At 42.1% G+C, this 16541-nt stretch overlaps 1 protein-coding gene across 3 annotated transcripts in view; it reads right to left on the minus strand.

Moving 5' to 3' along the window:
* The window catches only part of adcy2b (adenylate cyclase 2b (brain)), a 66402-nt gene that overhangs the window by 43404 nt on the left and 6457 nt on the right, over nt 1-16541 (minus strand). For 2 of the 3 annotated variants that reach the window (XM_005450788.4, XM_003443822.5), the window contains exons 2-4: nt 9694-9891; nt 2239-2403; nt 1258-1407 (exon numbers count right to left, since the gene is read on the minus strand). In XM_005450788.4, coding sequence (XP_005450845.1) covers nt 1258-1407; nt 2239-2403; nt 9694-9891 — 513 coding nt within the window. Of the gene's footprint in view, nt 1-1257; nt 1408-2238; nt 2404-2854; nt 3009-9693; nt 9892-16541 lie in introns of those variants that run through there. The other variant, XM_019351011.2, reaches the window with a different exon arrangement.

Below are 16541 nucleotides of genomic sequence, written 5' to 3' on the forward strand. Positions count from 1 at the left end.
GGCTGGAGATGATGGTGTAATGGTGTGAGGGGATATTTTCGTGGCACAGTTTGGGCCCCTTAGTAGTTGAGTATCATTTAAATGGACATAATGGCAGTGACATTTCGGACTATATCACAACTCTCAAACTGTTTTTTGAACAAAACAGTGAGTTCACTGTACTCAAATGGCCTCTGCAGTCACCAGATCTCAGTCCAGTAGAGCACTGTTGGGATGTGGTGGAACTCGAGATTCAGGTGATCAATGTGTAGCCAACAAAATCTGCAGCAACTGTGTGATGTTTTCATGTCAACATGGACCTAAATCTCTGAGCAATGTTTCCAGCACCTTGTTGAATCCATGCCATCAAGAATTAAAGCAGGTCTGATAGAAAAAGGGAGACCAACTCAGCCCTAGCAAGGTGTAACTAATGAAGATTAGTTGGGTGTCATTAGTTGGTGTCAGTGGGTGAGTGTAACTAATTAGTGTAACTAATCTCAGGACACCTGGGAGAGGTCCCTGAATCAGATATGTGGTCAATGGATTGATAGGTTTACTGATGAGTGGATGAATTGAGCAAGAAAAGAAGTCAAGGATAATGACTCTTTACCAAATTCACTGAAATCCATCCAATTAGCGTAGCTATTTTTGAATGTATTTAATGCTTTTTTAGTGCCAAAATTTGACAGGCTTGTTATGTAACTTCAAAATGGGAAGTTCTCCAACTCTTAACAGCTTGTGGAGTAATTTCTAAGGGAATCGTGGATGGATGGATTCTTGGCAAAAATACACAGGATATGACGCTTGTAACTAAGTCCCTCTCATCCTCTCCCTAACAGCAGCAATCACAACCAAGCCTGCTAACACTGGAGTCTATTAATACGTAACTTCAGAAAATGTCTGGCTCCCAACGAAATGTGGATTCCAACGCAAACTCTGCTTAAGAACCAAAAGCTGATGTAGTTTCAGATAGTATTTTGTTAGCGATGGAACAAAATGATGGAAAGTGGCTGGAAGATTGGAAAGGAATCAAGCTAGTTAGCAAGTTAGCCCCATGGTTGCTATTTTGGGTAGCTAACAAATTGTCCGGGTTAGCAAGAAAACTAAAGCTGACAAACATTAGCCAGCCCACAGTACACATAACGTTTGATCCCCAGAGTAGAGTGAGCATGACTGTTGGATATGCAGACAGTCAAACTAGTGAACAGAAGAAGCAAAAGCAGGATAATGACCGAGGAGTAACTTCAAGAACTAAAGTATGGCTCTCAAACTGTGTACCTGTTGGTGCTTTTCAAACTCCAGCTTGATGGGAGACTTGATGCAGTTGCAGGTGTCCTGATAGGTCTGTTTGAGTGCCAGGTCCATCAGATGCTTGTGATATGCCCCAGCCAGGTTTCCACAGGTGAAGATTATCACATTGGCTAAGATCTGCCACACACAGACACACAAACATACATGGAAGGAATAAGCAATTAAGAGCTGACCTATATTGCAAATATGATTGTACCAGTCATTTTTCCACTATACGACCTTTCCACTTAAGCCCGCGTTATTACCTCGTAAAACCAGGCGAGAACACACACTTTTTCAGTGCTTTCCACCACCTTGTCAACCACAAGCTCTTTACAGTGTGGACCTGCATATCAATAAGTTGTCCTTGGTGCCGTATCCAAGATCATGCTTTGCCTTTGAACACTGGTTTATTGTTAGAGTACTTTTCCACTCTACATGTGTGAGTGTGTGAGAGCGAAGAAAGCTATTGAAGGCTATTGTGATTACAGTTTTACTCTGATGGTTGATTGGAGTGTGTGTGTGTTTGTGTGCGTGTGTGCCAGCAGCAGCAGAAATGGATCTGATGCCAAATCAATTCTACTTCACTTCATGTTTCTGCACGCTTATTGACGTTTATGGATAATCTTTTTCTCTTATCGGTCTGCGGCGAGACTCTCTTTGTTTTACTGTATCAACAGTCCATTCAGTTAGAGCCAGTTTTGAAGGGCTGTTCCCTAAGTGCGGTAAAAGGCCCTTCACATTACTCTGGAGGCCCTGCCGAATGTGCTCGATTATACTGGATAGATTCACTGTTTTACAACCCAGACGCTGCACCTCATCATTTTTAATCATGCTTGGAAAAACATTAGAGAACGAGTTTTCATGCTGCAGCTAATATGGAGAAGAAATTACATATGCAGCATTAGCAGGAAGTCATGGAAAATATATGGGCAGATTCCAACAGCGTGGCTGTGTGTTCAGGTTTACCTGCCAGACTAAAGGATCCTCCAGGTCTGTGTCGCGGGTGGTCAGACAGACACTGAGAGTGATAGTGTGTGAGAAGCAGGTGATTCCGCTGGCGATAATGGCCCCTCTCATGGAGAAGGGAAGCATGGTGTAGACAACAAACACGATAAAGAGAAAGAAGGAGACCTGGAAACGGGAAAACAAGAGCAGGTGAAGGTGCAAATTTATCTAAATTAAACCACACGCATTAATACCAACAGCTTTGACAAGAAGTTCCCAAATGTAGACAAGAAATATGCTTGCGGCTGAATCCCAGCAGAGATCTATGCTGTACGTGTTCCCACTTTGTCTGCTGTTTGCCTAAATACAGAACACAGCTGAGTGGGCTGCCAGTGCTTCTTTGCTAAGAGATCCAACGATAAACTGCTGATCCTGTGATAAATCATTAGAGATGAGTGGGCTGCTCACTTAGTTTTCACAAAAATCCTCTGCTAAATTGTCCAGAAAACAAGAATACAACAAATCAGAGCATCACAAGTTATTAAATGACTGCTCAAATATGTCTTTACATGTGGGAATAACATATTGTAACAATTTCACGAGGAGTTTGTTGCTTGATTTCTGTGATCAGTTGTACCTCTTTTTTTTGATTTCCATGAGACATTTTTACTCCGATTGCTTATCAGCTCCTGCTGTGGACGTGCTCGTGCATGTTTCTGTGTGCTGTCCGAGCGCATCAGCGTATTTTTCACCGATACCTCATGCCTTAACCTCCCGCTTCGTCCCTGTACACTTCCCCTGCTCTCACTCCACCTCTTCCTGTTATGGTGGCTGTGGTGGCAACCAGCGTGATGAGGCCACAGCTTCAACTAGGACACCAGTTGAACTTTGACCTTCCTGCCTGTCTGTTTATTTCCTGTGCCTATCAGGTTCAGAAAGTCAGACTGCAAACAGGAATTCACTACGGGTGACAGCTCTGAGTGGATGGCTTCTCCTGAAAAGAAACTGATAATTCCTAGACCTCGATTTGTGTCTCACATTATTATGCATGTAAACTTTAAGAGCTTTAAATACACTATGGCCTGCATTTCTCAGTTATTTCAGGGTTTATATGGATGCTTGGAAATCCTTTGAGTTCTTGGGTTTTGGATAAAGTGTTTGAAATGTGCTAGAAATTTCTTAGCTTTTTTAATAAATCTAAATGAAAAGCTTGCTTTTGAGAAAAATACTTGAAGGGAAAACATTTCTCTTTGAGCCTCACTTAACACACACAGCCTGTAAATGTGTGGTTACAGTGTGAGCGGTGCCCTCTAATGGAACAGTGGGTGGGACATGACAGCATGCCAGGAGGTTGCTGTTTTAAGAAACATTGGCTTCATAAATACCAAATTTAAATCAGGGTTCAAATGAGGACCAAATCCTCAGTGACGCTTCAGTAAATGATGGAGTTGTTTAAATGGTGAGCAACTGTTGGAAACTGTCAAGTAGGCTAACATTACACGTCTCATTTGTTTAAGCTAGCTAAGCTAATAGCAAATTTTAAAACTATTCTAGTACGAGGCCTGTCAGTCACCTACACCACGTTCACTCATGATATATGCACGCTACCTGTCCGTGTTCGCTTGGAGTGTGATGGTTTGAAACTGGAAAATGTCCACTTTTTCTGTATACCACTTATGCTAGTTAGCCATGTAGAGCTGTCAGTGGCTAAAGCGCGCTAATCTGGTGAAAGTTGCAGCGCTTAAAGATTGTTCAGGTAATTAATGAAACTGGAAAAGCATCAAAATAATAGAGTTTATCTTTTTTATGATGCAGTAATGACGGGCTGATCATTATAGTTGAGAAAGTCTGTCTTGAGTCGCCCGGGCTGAAGAAAAATATGGACTTTTTTAGTAAACCCTGTGTCATAAAAAACAACACACACCCACACAGTATCTTAGAACTGTCAAAACTTGTACAAAATTTATATATTTTTTTAACTGAATTCACTGAACCGACTTTAAATTTTTATATACAAATTTCAGCCGGCACAATGGATTTCAGAATTTAATGAAGCATAACATTCAACCATTTTTGCAGTCAGATTTGAAGAGTTGGTTGAAGCAGCATGAAACCTCACATGAAACTGCATTATTAAACATCCATCACAATAAAAATGGCTAAATCCGTTTAGATTTCCTCTTCCAAGCACCAGATGTCCATGGAAGTTGTGTTTGTAAAGTTAATATGTTTAATCGGTACATACCTTCCAATGCTAAATGCTAAAATTGGGTTCAAATTGGTTAAAAAGTCAAAGTAAAACAGATTTCTAGATAAAAACTAAATAGTCCAAAAACGATAAATGGGCTGGTTCTTATGTCGTCAACTTGAACACTCAGCTTTTGACAACATATCTCCTCATAACAAAAGGAGCGTCCTTGTCTGGCAACATCATTCTTAGTATCTTTTCAAGGTCTTTTTTTTTGGTGGGTCCCTGACTTCCTGTCTATGAAGTTCTCACTGGAAGTGTATAAATTAACTTTGTTCTGCTTTCCTGCAGTGAAGTCAACGATTGATTGAAATTTACAATCATTTCTAATTTAATTTAGTTGCACTTTAAAAACCCTGGCTTTACAATTTGTCATAGTTTAGGACACGGCTTTAGTGTGAGTATGTATTCTTATGTGTAATGTACCACAGATGTCTTGGGCTGGAAAATCATCTTTAAAGTGCCTCAGTTCAACTTTGTGAGAGCTGTTCCGCTAGAGAAAAAACCAGATAGTCAAAATCAACGCTGCGGACATAATTTGCAGCGACGGGTTCCAGAGATTTCTTCTCTTGCTAGCATGCAGTGTTTTATAAAGCCAAATCACAGCTAGAACATTGGATATAAGTAATTGTTTGGTTGACCTGAATGCAGCGAACGCGCACACACACACACTGAGGTGTTTTTGTGTAGACTTAGACCTTCTGTTGCTAAGGGAACCAACAAAGGGAAGGATGCTGACGTCGGAGCAGATGTAGCATTTTGAAGGCCGTGTATATTTTTGCCATAACCTTCAACTCTTAACCCTGAACTCCCACCTCGGCGTCGGGGAGGGGGCGACTAAAGGGGTAGGTGGTCAGTCGGAGTGTGTGACACTGGGTGTGTTCAGGTGGCTGCGTGGAATTGAGAATGGCAGTCCAATTTCAGGTGCGTCACCTGCTTCTGTGTGCCACACAGGCAGGCAGGCAGACACGCTCCGTCTCCACGGCTCACCATCCTGAATCCTAATACAGCCTCAAACACTCCGACATGAGTCCTGCAGCCATCATATCACTTCAGCTCCTTCCATGACTTTTTCTCCCTCTGCCCTGTTCTGAGCGCACAGCCCTGCTCTGTGCATGCTTGAAGCATAAGCGACACATGCTTACCCGCCTCCTAATGCAAACACACACAGATGCACAGATGCATGAAAACTCCCATTAAACAAGGTTTTGCTCTCCCCTCCTAAGAAGCAGCACCCTGTTTTTTTTGTTTGTTTATTTTGGCAGGTACATACTAACACGCACACTCACACACAGGTAAAAGTGACTATATCTTGATTATTTGGCACCAGGTGTGACAGCTATGTTCCATCTGCCTTCTGGAAAGAGCCGTGGCCTTCAGAGAAATTAAATAAAGAGCAGACTAACAGGCTACTGCGGCTAGATAGTGGCACACGTGGCTAAAGATATATTTCTGTGTGCGCATGTGTGCGTGTGCGCGTGTGTGTTTACAGAAAGAGCAGGTGAGCCAGCTCAGAATGGGGTGGTTGAGAGTGGGGGAGGGTGGGAGTGGGGGAGAGGGGGTCCAAAGTGAATGGCTGAAGAGAGAAGCAGCTTCTCCCGGCCTCTGTCTTTGTGGCCTTTCTTTCTCTTTCTGTCAGACCCTTACTGTTATTAGCTCCGTGTGCTCCATCAGACATGCTGTTCTCTCAGTAATCACAATCAATCCAGCCCACCGAGAGCGGGCAGCAGCTCCAACTGTTCTCCTCTCACCGGATTTCTGCTCCCCTGCATCTTTCTTTCTTTCTTTCTTTACCCTGTTTGTTCTTTCCATTGTTCCTTTTTTCACTCCTTCCTTTTCTCATTTCTTCTTTTCGCTATCCTCCTTTCTTTCCTTGTTTCTCTTTTTTCTTCCACTGTCTTCATTCCTTTCTTGTTGCTTTCTTTCCGAATGCTTTCATTCCTCCCCTTTTTCCTTCTTTTCCATTTTCCTTCGTTGATTAAGTGTTTCTTTCCTTACCTAATTCTTTCCTGCTTCCTTCTATCTTTCTTTCCTTCTTTTTTGCCCTTTTCTTCTTGCCTTTCTCCTTTATTTCTTTATTTCTCTTCGTATTTTTCTTCTTTTTTCTCCTTCCTTCTTTCTTTTCTTACATATTTCTTTCCCTTTCTTCTTATTTATTTCTGTCTTTCTGTTTTTCATTCTTTCATTCTATCTGGATAGATAGATAGATAGATAGATAGATAGATAGATAGATAGATAGATAGATAGATAGATAGAGGAAGAGTCATGGGAGCAGAATAGCATAATTAATAATGCAGAATGATTATGCTCTCACAGGTGGCCGATGTTAAAAATATCCCCAACCTCACCGTGGAATCGAAGGAGTAAAACGAAGGTAAGAAGGAGAAAGAGAGGTGGGGAGTGGGTTGTGGGTGGAGGTTAAAAGGAGAAAAGGAGGCAGGTGGAGAAACCAAGGAGAGAAAAATGGGATTTGATGAATAGATGGAGACAGGGTGCTAGCATGAGAAAATAGGAGTCCTGAAATGGAGAAAGAAGGAGCCTGGCGCTGAAAACGAATGTGTCTGTCTGCTGATCTGCTCACCTCCAGCTCTCATCAGGGCTCATTAACACGTCAAATTAATTCTGCGCTCACACACAGCCTCAAACGCACACAGTCACGCACACACAGCCATGTATGCGTTCGAAAAAATACACATTTAAACTAAATGACAGGTGTGTGTGCGGAAGCGAACTCTTTGTCACATGAAATCCTGAGAAGACTCTTGAATGCACGGCTACGTGTCGAAAGGCCCCAATTATCAGGTTCGGGTAATCGTAAGCCATTTTCACGCACGTACTGCAGCGCTGAACGTTTCTACGTGTAACGGGGAGACGCATGCAAATCTCTGACACAGTTGGCTCGGCATTAAATGGCCTTTAACCTGCCAGCTCCCTACTACAAAGTCTGTGTGACGTCCTGTGGCACTGATTTGCATCAGTGTGGAAACAGTGGAGATAAAAGTCTGCTGCAGCGAGTGGTCGTCCTGCATCCTGTCTCCTGCACGCTATCTTCAGACAGCAGGCTCATGTAAACCAGAGTATCTGGACTAGAAAGAATGTGTGACTAAACAGCTTTAGTCACATATTTATTAATTGTATGTTTTTGTAGACTGTATATAAAAGACTTGTCAATCACAAGCGCGCCCTGTGTTATCCTCCTTTTTGACTCCCATGGAAATCGTATATTAAACAATAAACATCGTGATGTATTCATTATGCTCTGAAACTAGAAGATGACTCATGAAGAGAGAGTGTTTACTGAGAGTATGGATCATGGGAGTCATAAAGTTGTTTTATTGTTTTTGTTTTTCGCAGACTTTGATGCCCCCTTAGTCGCCCCCTGCTGGCTATCTGAAAAAAATGTAGCTTTAAGGCTCATTTACATTGGCTTTACTTTTTAAACCCTCAATAATTCTTTACCCTCAATAACACTGAAGCTATCCAATCTTTAAGTGATGACATATGAACCCGGCTTCCGGGTCCAAACTACTCTGTGTTTATTAAGGCTGTTGTGTTTTTAACATGTTTTAATGCTTTGTTTCTTCTATTCAATCTGAACAAGCCCCTAAAAAAAGTCAGTGATCACTGTCTGCCTCTCTCAGTTTTTATTACCACTAGCTCAGTTTTTAAAACCTTACGATGTAACGGGAGCCCAGCCCATGCAGCAGTATATTAATGAATAACCTCGTATTGTGGATGGATTATCTCAGTTGTTCTCCTGACTGAAGTTGAGTCCGTTTACAGCATCCTGCCATGCAATTACATTTGTCCCTAACCCTCGGGAGCAATCGCGTTAACTTTAATTGAGTGGAAAAAAGTTAGCGTTCATCCTCCAGCTTTACTGTGTTTATTGAGTGGAATAAACACAGTATAACATAGCTCTGTTAGCATAACAGAGCTATGTTATGCTAACATAGCTCTGTAGCTAGCCACCACGTAGCACATCATTAAATACCAGCTAGTCCAACTTCAGTAACACTAAAAACATCACTGCTGTTTAAGTTTTTGTTTTCATTCATGTTGGAAGTGATAGCAGAGCTCTGCGTTTTAATTTTTTCAGAAATCTCTCAGTCAGAGCATGGTAAATTATGTTTGGGTGGAAACTAGCTAGCTAATGCAACGCTAACGTCTAACTCCGTTAAATTTAATAAATTCTGTTTTCATGGATGTCTGGATGTTAAACTTAATTGTTACACCTGGTAGAGCAGCCACACTGATCATTTTATTAAAGATGAAAGAATTTAGACAGTTTTTAACTCTCAGTGATGCCGCTGTGTTCCTTTGAATTTGGGTCCAGAAGTGAAGTTTGGACCCGAAACGGCTAATGACGTCAGACTTAAAGACCGGATAAAAATAATAATAAATTAAAATATATACGATCAACTTTAAACTGAATCAACTGATTAATCATTAAGGAAAATGTGCTTGGTGTAAACTAATCAATAAACTACATTTCATTTACATTTTATCAGATTCCATTAAATTTACAGTTTTTCATGGTACTTATGTGACAAATCTACATGAAAAATCTGCATGTAATTAAATGAGTTAACGTCTGAATTTTGGGCATAACCTTCTTTGAGTGCACAAGCTATGTCCGTCTTTTATATGCAGTCAGTTTACTTCACAGGAAGGTAGCGTCTGATTAAAAGTCTTTCAGAGTCTGCAGAAAAGCTTTGCTGCTTCCATTTCATATTGAGGTTTTAATCTAAAGTGTGTGAATCCCTCAGCTTTATAAAAGTATGATAACGTATCCGCTGAATATGACTTCAAGTTGATGCATTTTTTTTGCAGGGCACAAACAGCTGGTTGTGTTATTATCTTTCCTTTCATGATTTTTACAGGTATAATGATTGTTCCACCATTGTTGTGTCAACCAGTGCTGAGTGTAATGCATTACAAAACAACACTTTACTGTAATCACATTACATTTTTCAGATATGCAGTAATGTAATGCATTACTGTCCTAACTTCAGTAGTCACGTTACAATTTCAGGCATTAGGGTCATTAAAAATCACAAAATACAGTCACAATACAAAATAAAGTTGAGCATGATAGGGTCCCCTTCAAGTCACTTTTACAAGATTCTCACTTCCAAATTAGACAGCTGTAAACATTTAAAAGTCATCTGCTGAACCCTTGTTGAACAACCCAAACACTCACACAGAAAATAAAGAAAATAATCTACCTGGTCCCAGGGGCTGAGTCTCCCTCCAGAGAACATGAAGAGGTAACCCATGGTGACCAGACAGGCCCATATTAGCAGCGAGAACAGGCGAAGCATCCGCTTGAAGATAGATTCGATGCAGACGAGGATGAAGATGGACAGGAAGAGGAAGAGCGCAGTGGGCACTGTGATCAAGAACGTCAAGTGGTCCTCTGTATTCTGGAGAGAGACAGAGATGGTTGGAGGTGAGGTGAGTTTGGTGAAATTGAACACATTCATGCTTTGGCCCTGGGTTAACCAATCACGAGTGGACATCTCTAATTGGCTCTCCCGTGGCATCAGAATCTGACCACTTCTGTCAGGATCTCACCTAACCCCGTTCTCAATGCAGATAAAATGCCAGAGATTTCAATGTGCAAAGACTGCTTCTTTCTCTCTACACCAAACCACATTATGGAACGCCCGAAATTAAACACAGAAAGATAAGGTAAGAAACAAAAGTAAGATTAAGGATGCAAACTCTTAATTGTACTGCGATTCATGTGATATCATCACCCCACCTGACTCCTAATATAGGATTATATGTGCACATCGGAAAATGATGCTAAGGGGGTACCACTTCCGTTAAAGAAAGGGGGGCCTGATGACCAGATGCCGGTGTGTTTGCTTCTTCTATAGTTCAAAACCATGCACTCTGACTAATGTGTAAGCACAATTAGGGACAGATTTTGATTTAAGAAAATGTTACTAAATCAAATTTTCAGCTTCTTCCTACTCCCTGATGCTCGCTCCATAACACCTGCAATGTCTTCTTCACCTCTCTTTTAAATTGTCCGTTGCTCTGGCTGGTCGACCACAGGTATTTAAATTCATCTGTCTTCACTATCTCTGCTCTTTGCATTTTCACTTTTCCATCAGCCTCCCTCTCATTCACACTTTCAACTGACCTTCATTCCTCTTCTCGCCAATGCGTACCTCCACCTCTCCACGCTCTCTTCCACCTGGTCCCTATCTCGGTACAGATCACATGGTCATCTGCAAACATTGTCCTGCCTAACCTTAGAAAACAAAAATGGGCTCAGGGTTAATCTGTCTCACATGGGAGGTCCCTGCTGTAGGAACGCACAAAAAATATGGGCCACCCAAAAACTTACTTGAAAACGTCCAGTACTGAAAAAGGAATAATTCACCTTCGAGGCCCAAACCATTTTGCACCAGTTCTAAATTGGGGCATCCTCTCAATTCATGTCCCTTAACCAGAGCACAGCCTGAAGCCAAAGAAGCACCTACCAGAGACACACAGATGAGTTCTGATATTGTTTTAGATACTCGTGTCTAAAAGCTTCAACCTTAACTCCAAATTGACAAAATGTTTGCTCATTTTTTTTGTTTGCTAGTGAGGATGTTAGGTCCTCAAAAGGATGGCGGTACTACACAGCGTGCACGCACAAACAGACGAGCAGACGGCACAGATCGGCAGGCAGACAGTCTGAGCCCGGGGAATGTGCTACAGCATCACTTCCACGCTCACACTATCAAAGTCAGCATTTAGAAGCTGTCACCACGCAGACAGAACACTCTCTCGTCCTCATTTGGCATATATGCAGGTCAAGAAGTTAAAAGCAACAAAAACTGTCCATCCCGTCAAGTCGTAATTTCTTTTGTTTCTCCCCCATACAGTGGTTCAGCTTTTTTCTCTCATATAGCTTTGTGCAATTACCTGCCTTATTAATATATTGATTCTTCTTTGTAGAAACTTGTGAAATCAAGTGCAAATGAGCTCATATATCTGCCAGATATTTCCAACTGGTTCAAGAAAAATGGCTTCATATCAGACTCATTAAAGCTTATGCAGCTTTTCCTTATTCTTGCAATCTTTACCTTTCTGGTCAAATGTTCTCAGCATGAAGACTCAAAAAAACTAGTGCAGTTATGGGATTCAAGGTAGATTCATAATTGTCTTATTTATCCTTTTTATAATTGTTAACATGAGCAGACTAGAACAAATCCAACAAAAACTGGATGGGAAAGAGTCTGCAGGGTTCACCAAACCTACTTGCCTCTTATATTGAGGCTTCTACATACGTGTTCAGGGAAAAAAGTGCACTTTTTTGCAACAATATTCATTATTTGGAGAATAATACGTGATGAACATGATGATGAACTCATGATGTTCATTTTCCTGCTCCATATTTTTATCCCTTGCACTCTAGAGGCGCCGGCCTGGTGGTCAGCTCTGTCTCCTCACAGCATGAACATCCTGGGTTTGAATCCTGCAGCAAGATAGCGATGTCATGGTCCCAGCGCTTAGACCCACTTTTAAAGAAAGTCACCATACCTCCTGCTTGTTTTTTTCACGTTATATTCTCTGACTTTCTTTCTTTAATCTCCTGTCTCATTCTCAGTGATTAGTTTCACTTGTACTTTGTTTCCCTCAGTCATGTCTTGTCTTTCTAATTAGCCTTTAGTGTATTTAAAGCCACAACTTGCCTTAGTACCTTGTCACGTCTTACTCTTTGTCTCCCCAAGTGTTTACCTGTTTGGATCTATGGACGTTGTTTGTTTGTTTGTTGTTACTCTGCCTCAAAGGTCTGCTTTTGGGTCCACATTTCCCTCAAACATGACAGAATGATGGACCCAGGCGACGTTGCTGTCCTTTCTGGGGAGCTTAAAGACGAGTTTGGCTTCTTGGATCCAAACTCTGTGAGTGGGAGCTTCTGCGACGAAAAGAAGAATCAACAAACATCCACAATTCCTTCAGTCTCCCACAAGTTCGGACAGTTTTCCCACTTACTGCAATGTGGAAAGACGACTGCAGTTGCTCAGATGTGAGTAATATCTGAGTCTCCTTAACTCCTTAAATCCATCTGCTTCATCTGATTTCCAGTCACTTGTTCCCGCTACCTACCTGGCCAACAACCACAACCAGAGGATGACGAACTAGCCTCCCTTGACCCTTCAGCTGCTACGTCTACAACCCAGTCATCCAGCTCCACATAGTAACTGGCTGCCCCATCCACCGCCAACCTTCCAGAGCCCACTTCCTGTATTTTATCATCGTCTAAGAAGAACCATGGTCCTCAGTGACACAGCAGCAGTCCAGCTCCGAACTTTACTGCAATGGATATGGATAGATGGATGAAAGAAAATGGCCTCTAGAGGACTAGACTTGACCTACAGTAACTTTGCGTGATATACAGTTCCTTTAAAGTCACCCTCCTTTTATATCATTATGTTTCTGATTAGTGGGGGGTGGCAGAGCGGAAGATTGACAGACGAATTGGTGCTGCAGCTGCAGTGATTCGGACACTATACCTGTCATGGTGAAGGGAGAACTGAGTGTAAAAGCAAAGGTCTCGATTTAGAGATTAGATTAGATTAAATTAGATAAAACTTTATTAATCCCTCGGGTGGGTTCCTCCGGGAAATTCGGTTTCCAATTAGCTGGTTGATCTACGTCCCTACCCTCACCTATGGTGAGGGCGGATACAAGTGATAGAAATTATATTTTTCTGAAGGGTGGCTGGCATCTCCTATAGAGATAGGGTGAGGAGTTCGGCCATCCGGGAGGGGCTCAGAGTAGAGCTACTCCTCCACATCAAAAGGAGCCAGTTGAGGTGGTTTGGGCATCTGACAAGGATGCCTGCTGGGGACCTCCTGGGTAAGGTGTTCCGGGCATGTCCCACCAGAACAAGGCCCCAGGTCAGACCCAGGACACGCTGGAGGAATTATATCTCTCAGCTGACCAGGGAAAGCCTTGGTTTTCCCCTGGACAAGCTGGAGGAAGTGGCCGGGGAGATGGAGGTCTGGGCTTTTCTGCTTAGCCTGCAGCCTCTGTGACCTGGAAATTGATGGATGGATGTTTCTGATTGGCTGTCTCTCACAAACAGAAGGCTTAAATTGAACTGCTAATAGTTGGCGCTGTATGGATGAGATGACCATATTTAGGTTTCCCCGTCTCTTTGACATCATACAGAGCCTGTGCTTTTGGCTCACAGAGATTACTTGCACATACACTTAATTCATTATTTGACTAAGTGTATGGCCCACTTTAATACCAATTCCACAGTCATGCTAATTAAAGACTGATGACAGCCAAGAGGCAGTTGTTAGATTGTTGTCCCTTTTCCCTGGTGGATGTATCACGGATTCCTAGCTGTAAAAATTCACTGGCTAATTTGGCCTGGACCTACAGAAGAGGTATGATTAATTCAGTTAATATTACGCTAAAAATTTCACTTGCCACTTATGATCTGATTAGCTGCTGAGCCTCTGCACCAAGAAATAATGACAGTAGTGTTTGCAGCAGGTCTGATTGTGCTGAGTGAAAGTCCACAAAAAAGGAGTGCACAGCCTCCTAGAGCTCATTCTACTAATCCGCCTGTGCACTCTGCAACTAATGTGCAAATAAAGCACTCTGTAACATCTTTTCAGAATTTATACACTCTGAGGGGAAAACAGGCAACAAAATAACCATCATTCACCCAAAGAGCAGGCTGTGAAACACTCACAGGCTCCATCCTAAAGCCGGTGCCCTCGTAAACCATTTAAACTTATTCCAGTCGAGTCATGATTACACTGACAGGTCCGGCATGATAATTGAGCGAGACTCTCTGTGATTACTTGTCAGCCATTTTACAGTAAAATGCACGCCAGTGTGGGCAAAGAAACACGCTGGATCCTCTCCGCGTCCAATTCAATTTCTGTGAGAGAAGGAAAAAACAAGATGTCACAGGCTCAACCTTCAGTAAAGGGATGTTTTGACAGTTTATTGACTCGAGCTGCTTGTTAAAATACAGCAGAAGCTATTGGGTCAGAACAAATCCAAGATAGCAGCATTAATGTGGCAACATGGTGCAGCAGCGGTAGCATGAGTCAGGGTCTGGCGAAGGGATCCCATGGGATCCGGCTGCTGACGCCACGGCAGCTATACAGTCGGCCCGGAGCACAGATTGAATCCTAATGAGAATGTAAGCAAGGCTGCAAACTCTTACAACAGCAGAGGTTCTTTTAGCGTTAGAAACATACGCAAAACACACATGCGCACACAAGTCAGAGACATACAGAGAAAGAAAAGAGAGGGACCAGCTTTCTCGCTACATGCGCATTTGGAGCGGAGCAGCTTTTCACATCAACAGAAAGAAGCATCTGCACTTTGCACATTTCTGATCGTAGGCCATCTAATCCTGTTAAAACCCCTTTGAAACTGGTTAAAGCGTTTTCCCTTGACATAGCACAGAGGGAGCGGGGTGTGTCTGCCTGCTATATTGTGCAGCATTGTCACCCAGAACAATAATTTCCTTTTTTAACCCAGTCTGTCTCATCCAGCTATTATACTGGGAGGGGAAAAAGGCTGGGGAGGGGTATGGGGAGACATAACGGTGGCAGAAAGAGACGCAAAGATTCAAAAATCTAATTATTCAGCAGCAAAATGACAAAAACGCACCAAATAAAGAAACTGAGGAGAAATGGGGGGCCAGAGAGGGTGTGTTGCGATCGCAGCAGCGTATGTTCTTTCCACGTGCTTGTGCCTGCTGAATATTTATACTGTCTGATGAAGCAGCACTGGTGGCATATTCCTTCAATTTGCTCTCAGCCTGGTAATGAAATTCATCAATAATCAACAACCCTTTCCCTTGAAGGCCCATCCGCGGCACAGAGAAATGCTAACGCGCTCTCCACAAACAGGTCAAAGGTTATAGAACATCCAGCGCTGAACCTAAAAGTTTACAGCTCATGTTATTAAAGCTAGTTTCGAGTGAAGTCTCAGTCACTTTAATGGAGGACCTACCATCACGAAAAGGACACTAACTCACTGTGATGATGTTTTATGGGCGCTTTAGCAGCTTTTGTTGTGTTTAACTGTCATGACTGTTTTCATTTCATCTTGAGAGATTGTGTTACTTCAACTGTGTGATCTTACATCCGTTCATCACAGCACCATGGGGGAGGAATTCATCGGTGGCGAGTGAAGAAATGGTCATTTCGCCATCAGAGTAAAAAGAAGCCTGATGCCCACAGCAGGGAGACGATGCTGCTCAGTGGAACAAACCAGTTTGAAATGCTTCTGCAGATTCAAAGAGTCCCAGCAGCTGAGTAAAAAATTACACTTATTTACAGATGAGCCATGAGGAAATGGTAATCTTCATCGCATTTCTACTTTAACTGGAAATGCATGAACTATGAATTTCAAAGAAATCTGATAAATTGAATGTTAGTTTAAAGGCTCAAGGGGGTAATGAGGACTAGATAGCATCTCAAACTGAATTACTTCTTTATTTATCACAGTCATGAGGGAGACATGTTGGGTGGATGTCATTTTAGGCATTTTAGGGACCAAAATTTTTCTTGATTGTTCTTGATTTTGAGACAGAAGCAACAAGAGTTGAAGATGGAGCGCTGTCAGCTAACACCAACAACCTGCATCCATAAACAACACACAGACACACATACTTGCTAATCAGTGCTTAGTAATAGCCTAATAACCTTCTGGACGATCTGTGCTACACGGCAAGTCGCATCAGAGAATTCCACTAATAAGACAGAAAAAAACCCTCCAAAAGGACCAAACACTACAACACAGGGGAGAGGTTCAGTCAGTCAGTAACTCGAGTTAGATGAGGAAGTCTATGGGAATTCACTCACTTTTGTCTTCTACTAGGAATAATAGCAGCTGTCTTGAATATTTCCCACACTCAAGCATTAAGAGTTTAGTTAGTTTTTCACACATTGCTTCTGCATTTTGACTTAATTTTTGTTAAGGGTACAGCATAGAAAATCTCACCACTAGATATCAGGAGACTGCATATTCTAGTCAACTGAATTTTGTTTCCTTCCAATTCAAGGGCATAATCCTACCTACAGTGGTT

Source organism: Oreochromis niloticus, linkage group LG22 (assembly GCF_001858045.2).
Source record: "Oreochromis niloticus isolate F11D_XX linkage group LG22, O_niloticus_UMD_NMBU, whole genome shotgun sequence".
NCBI classification, from domain to species: Eukaryota; Metazoa; Chordata; class Actinopteri; order Cichliformes; family Cichlidae; genus Oreochromis; species Oreochromis niloticus.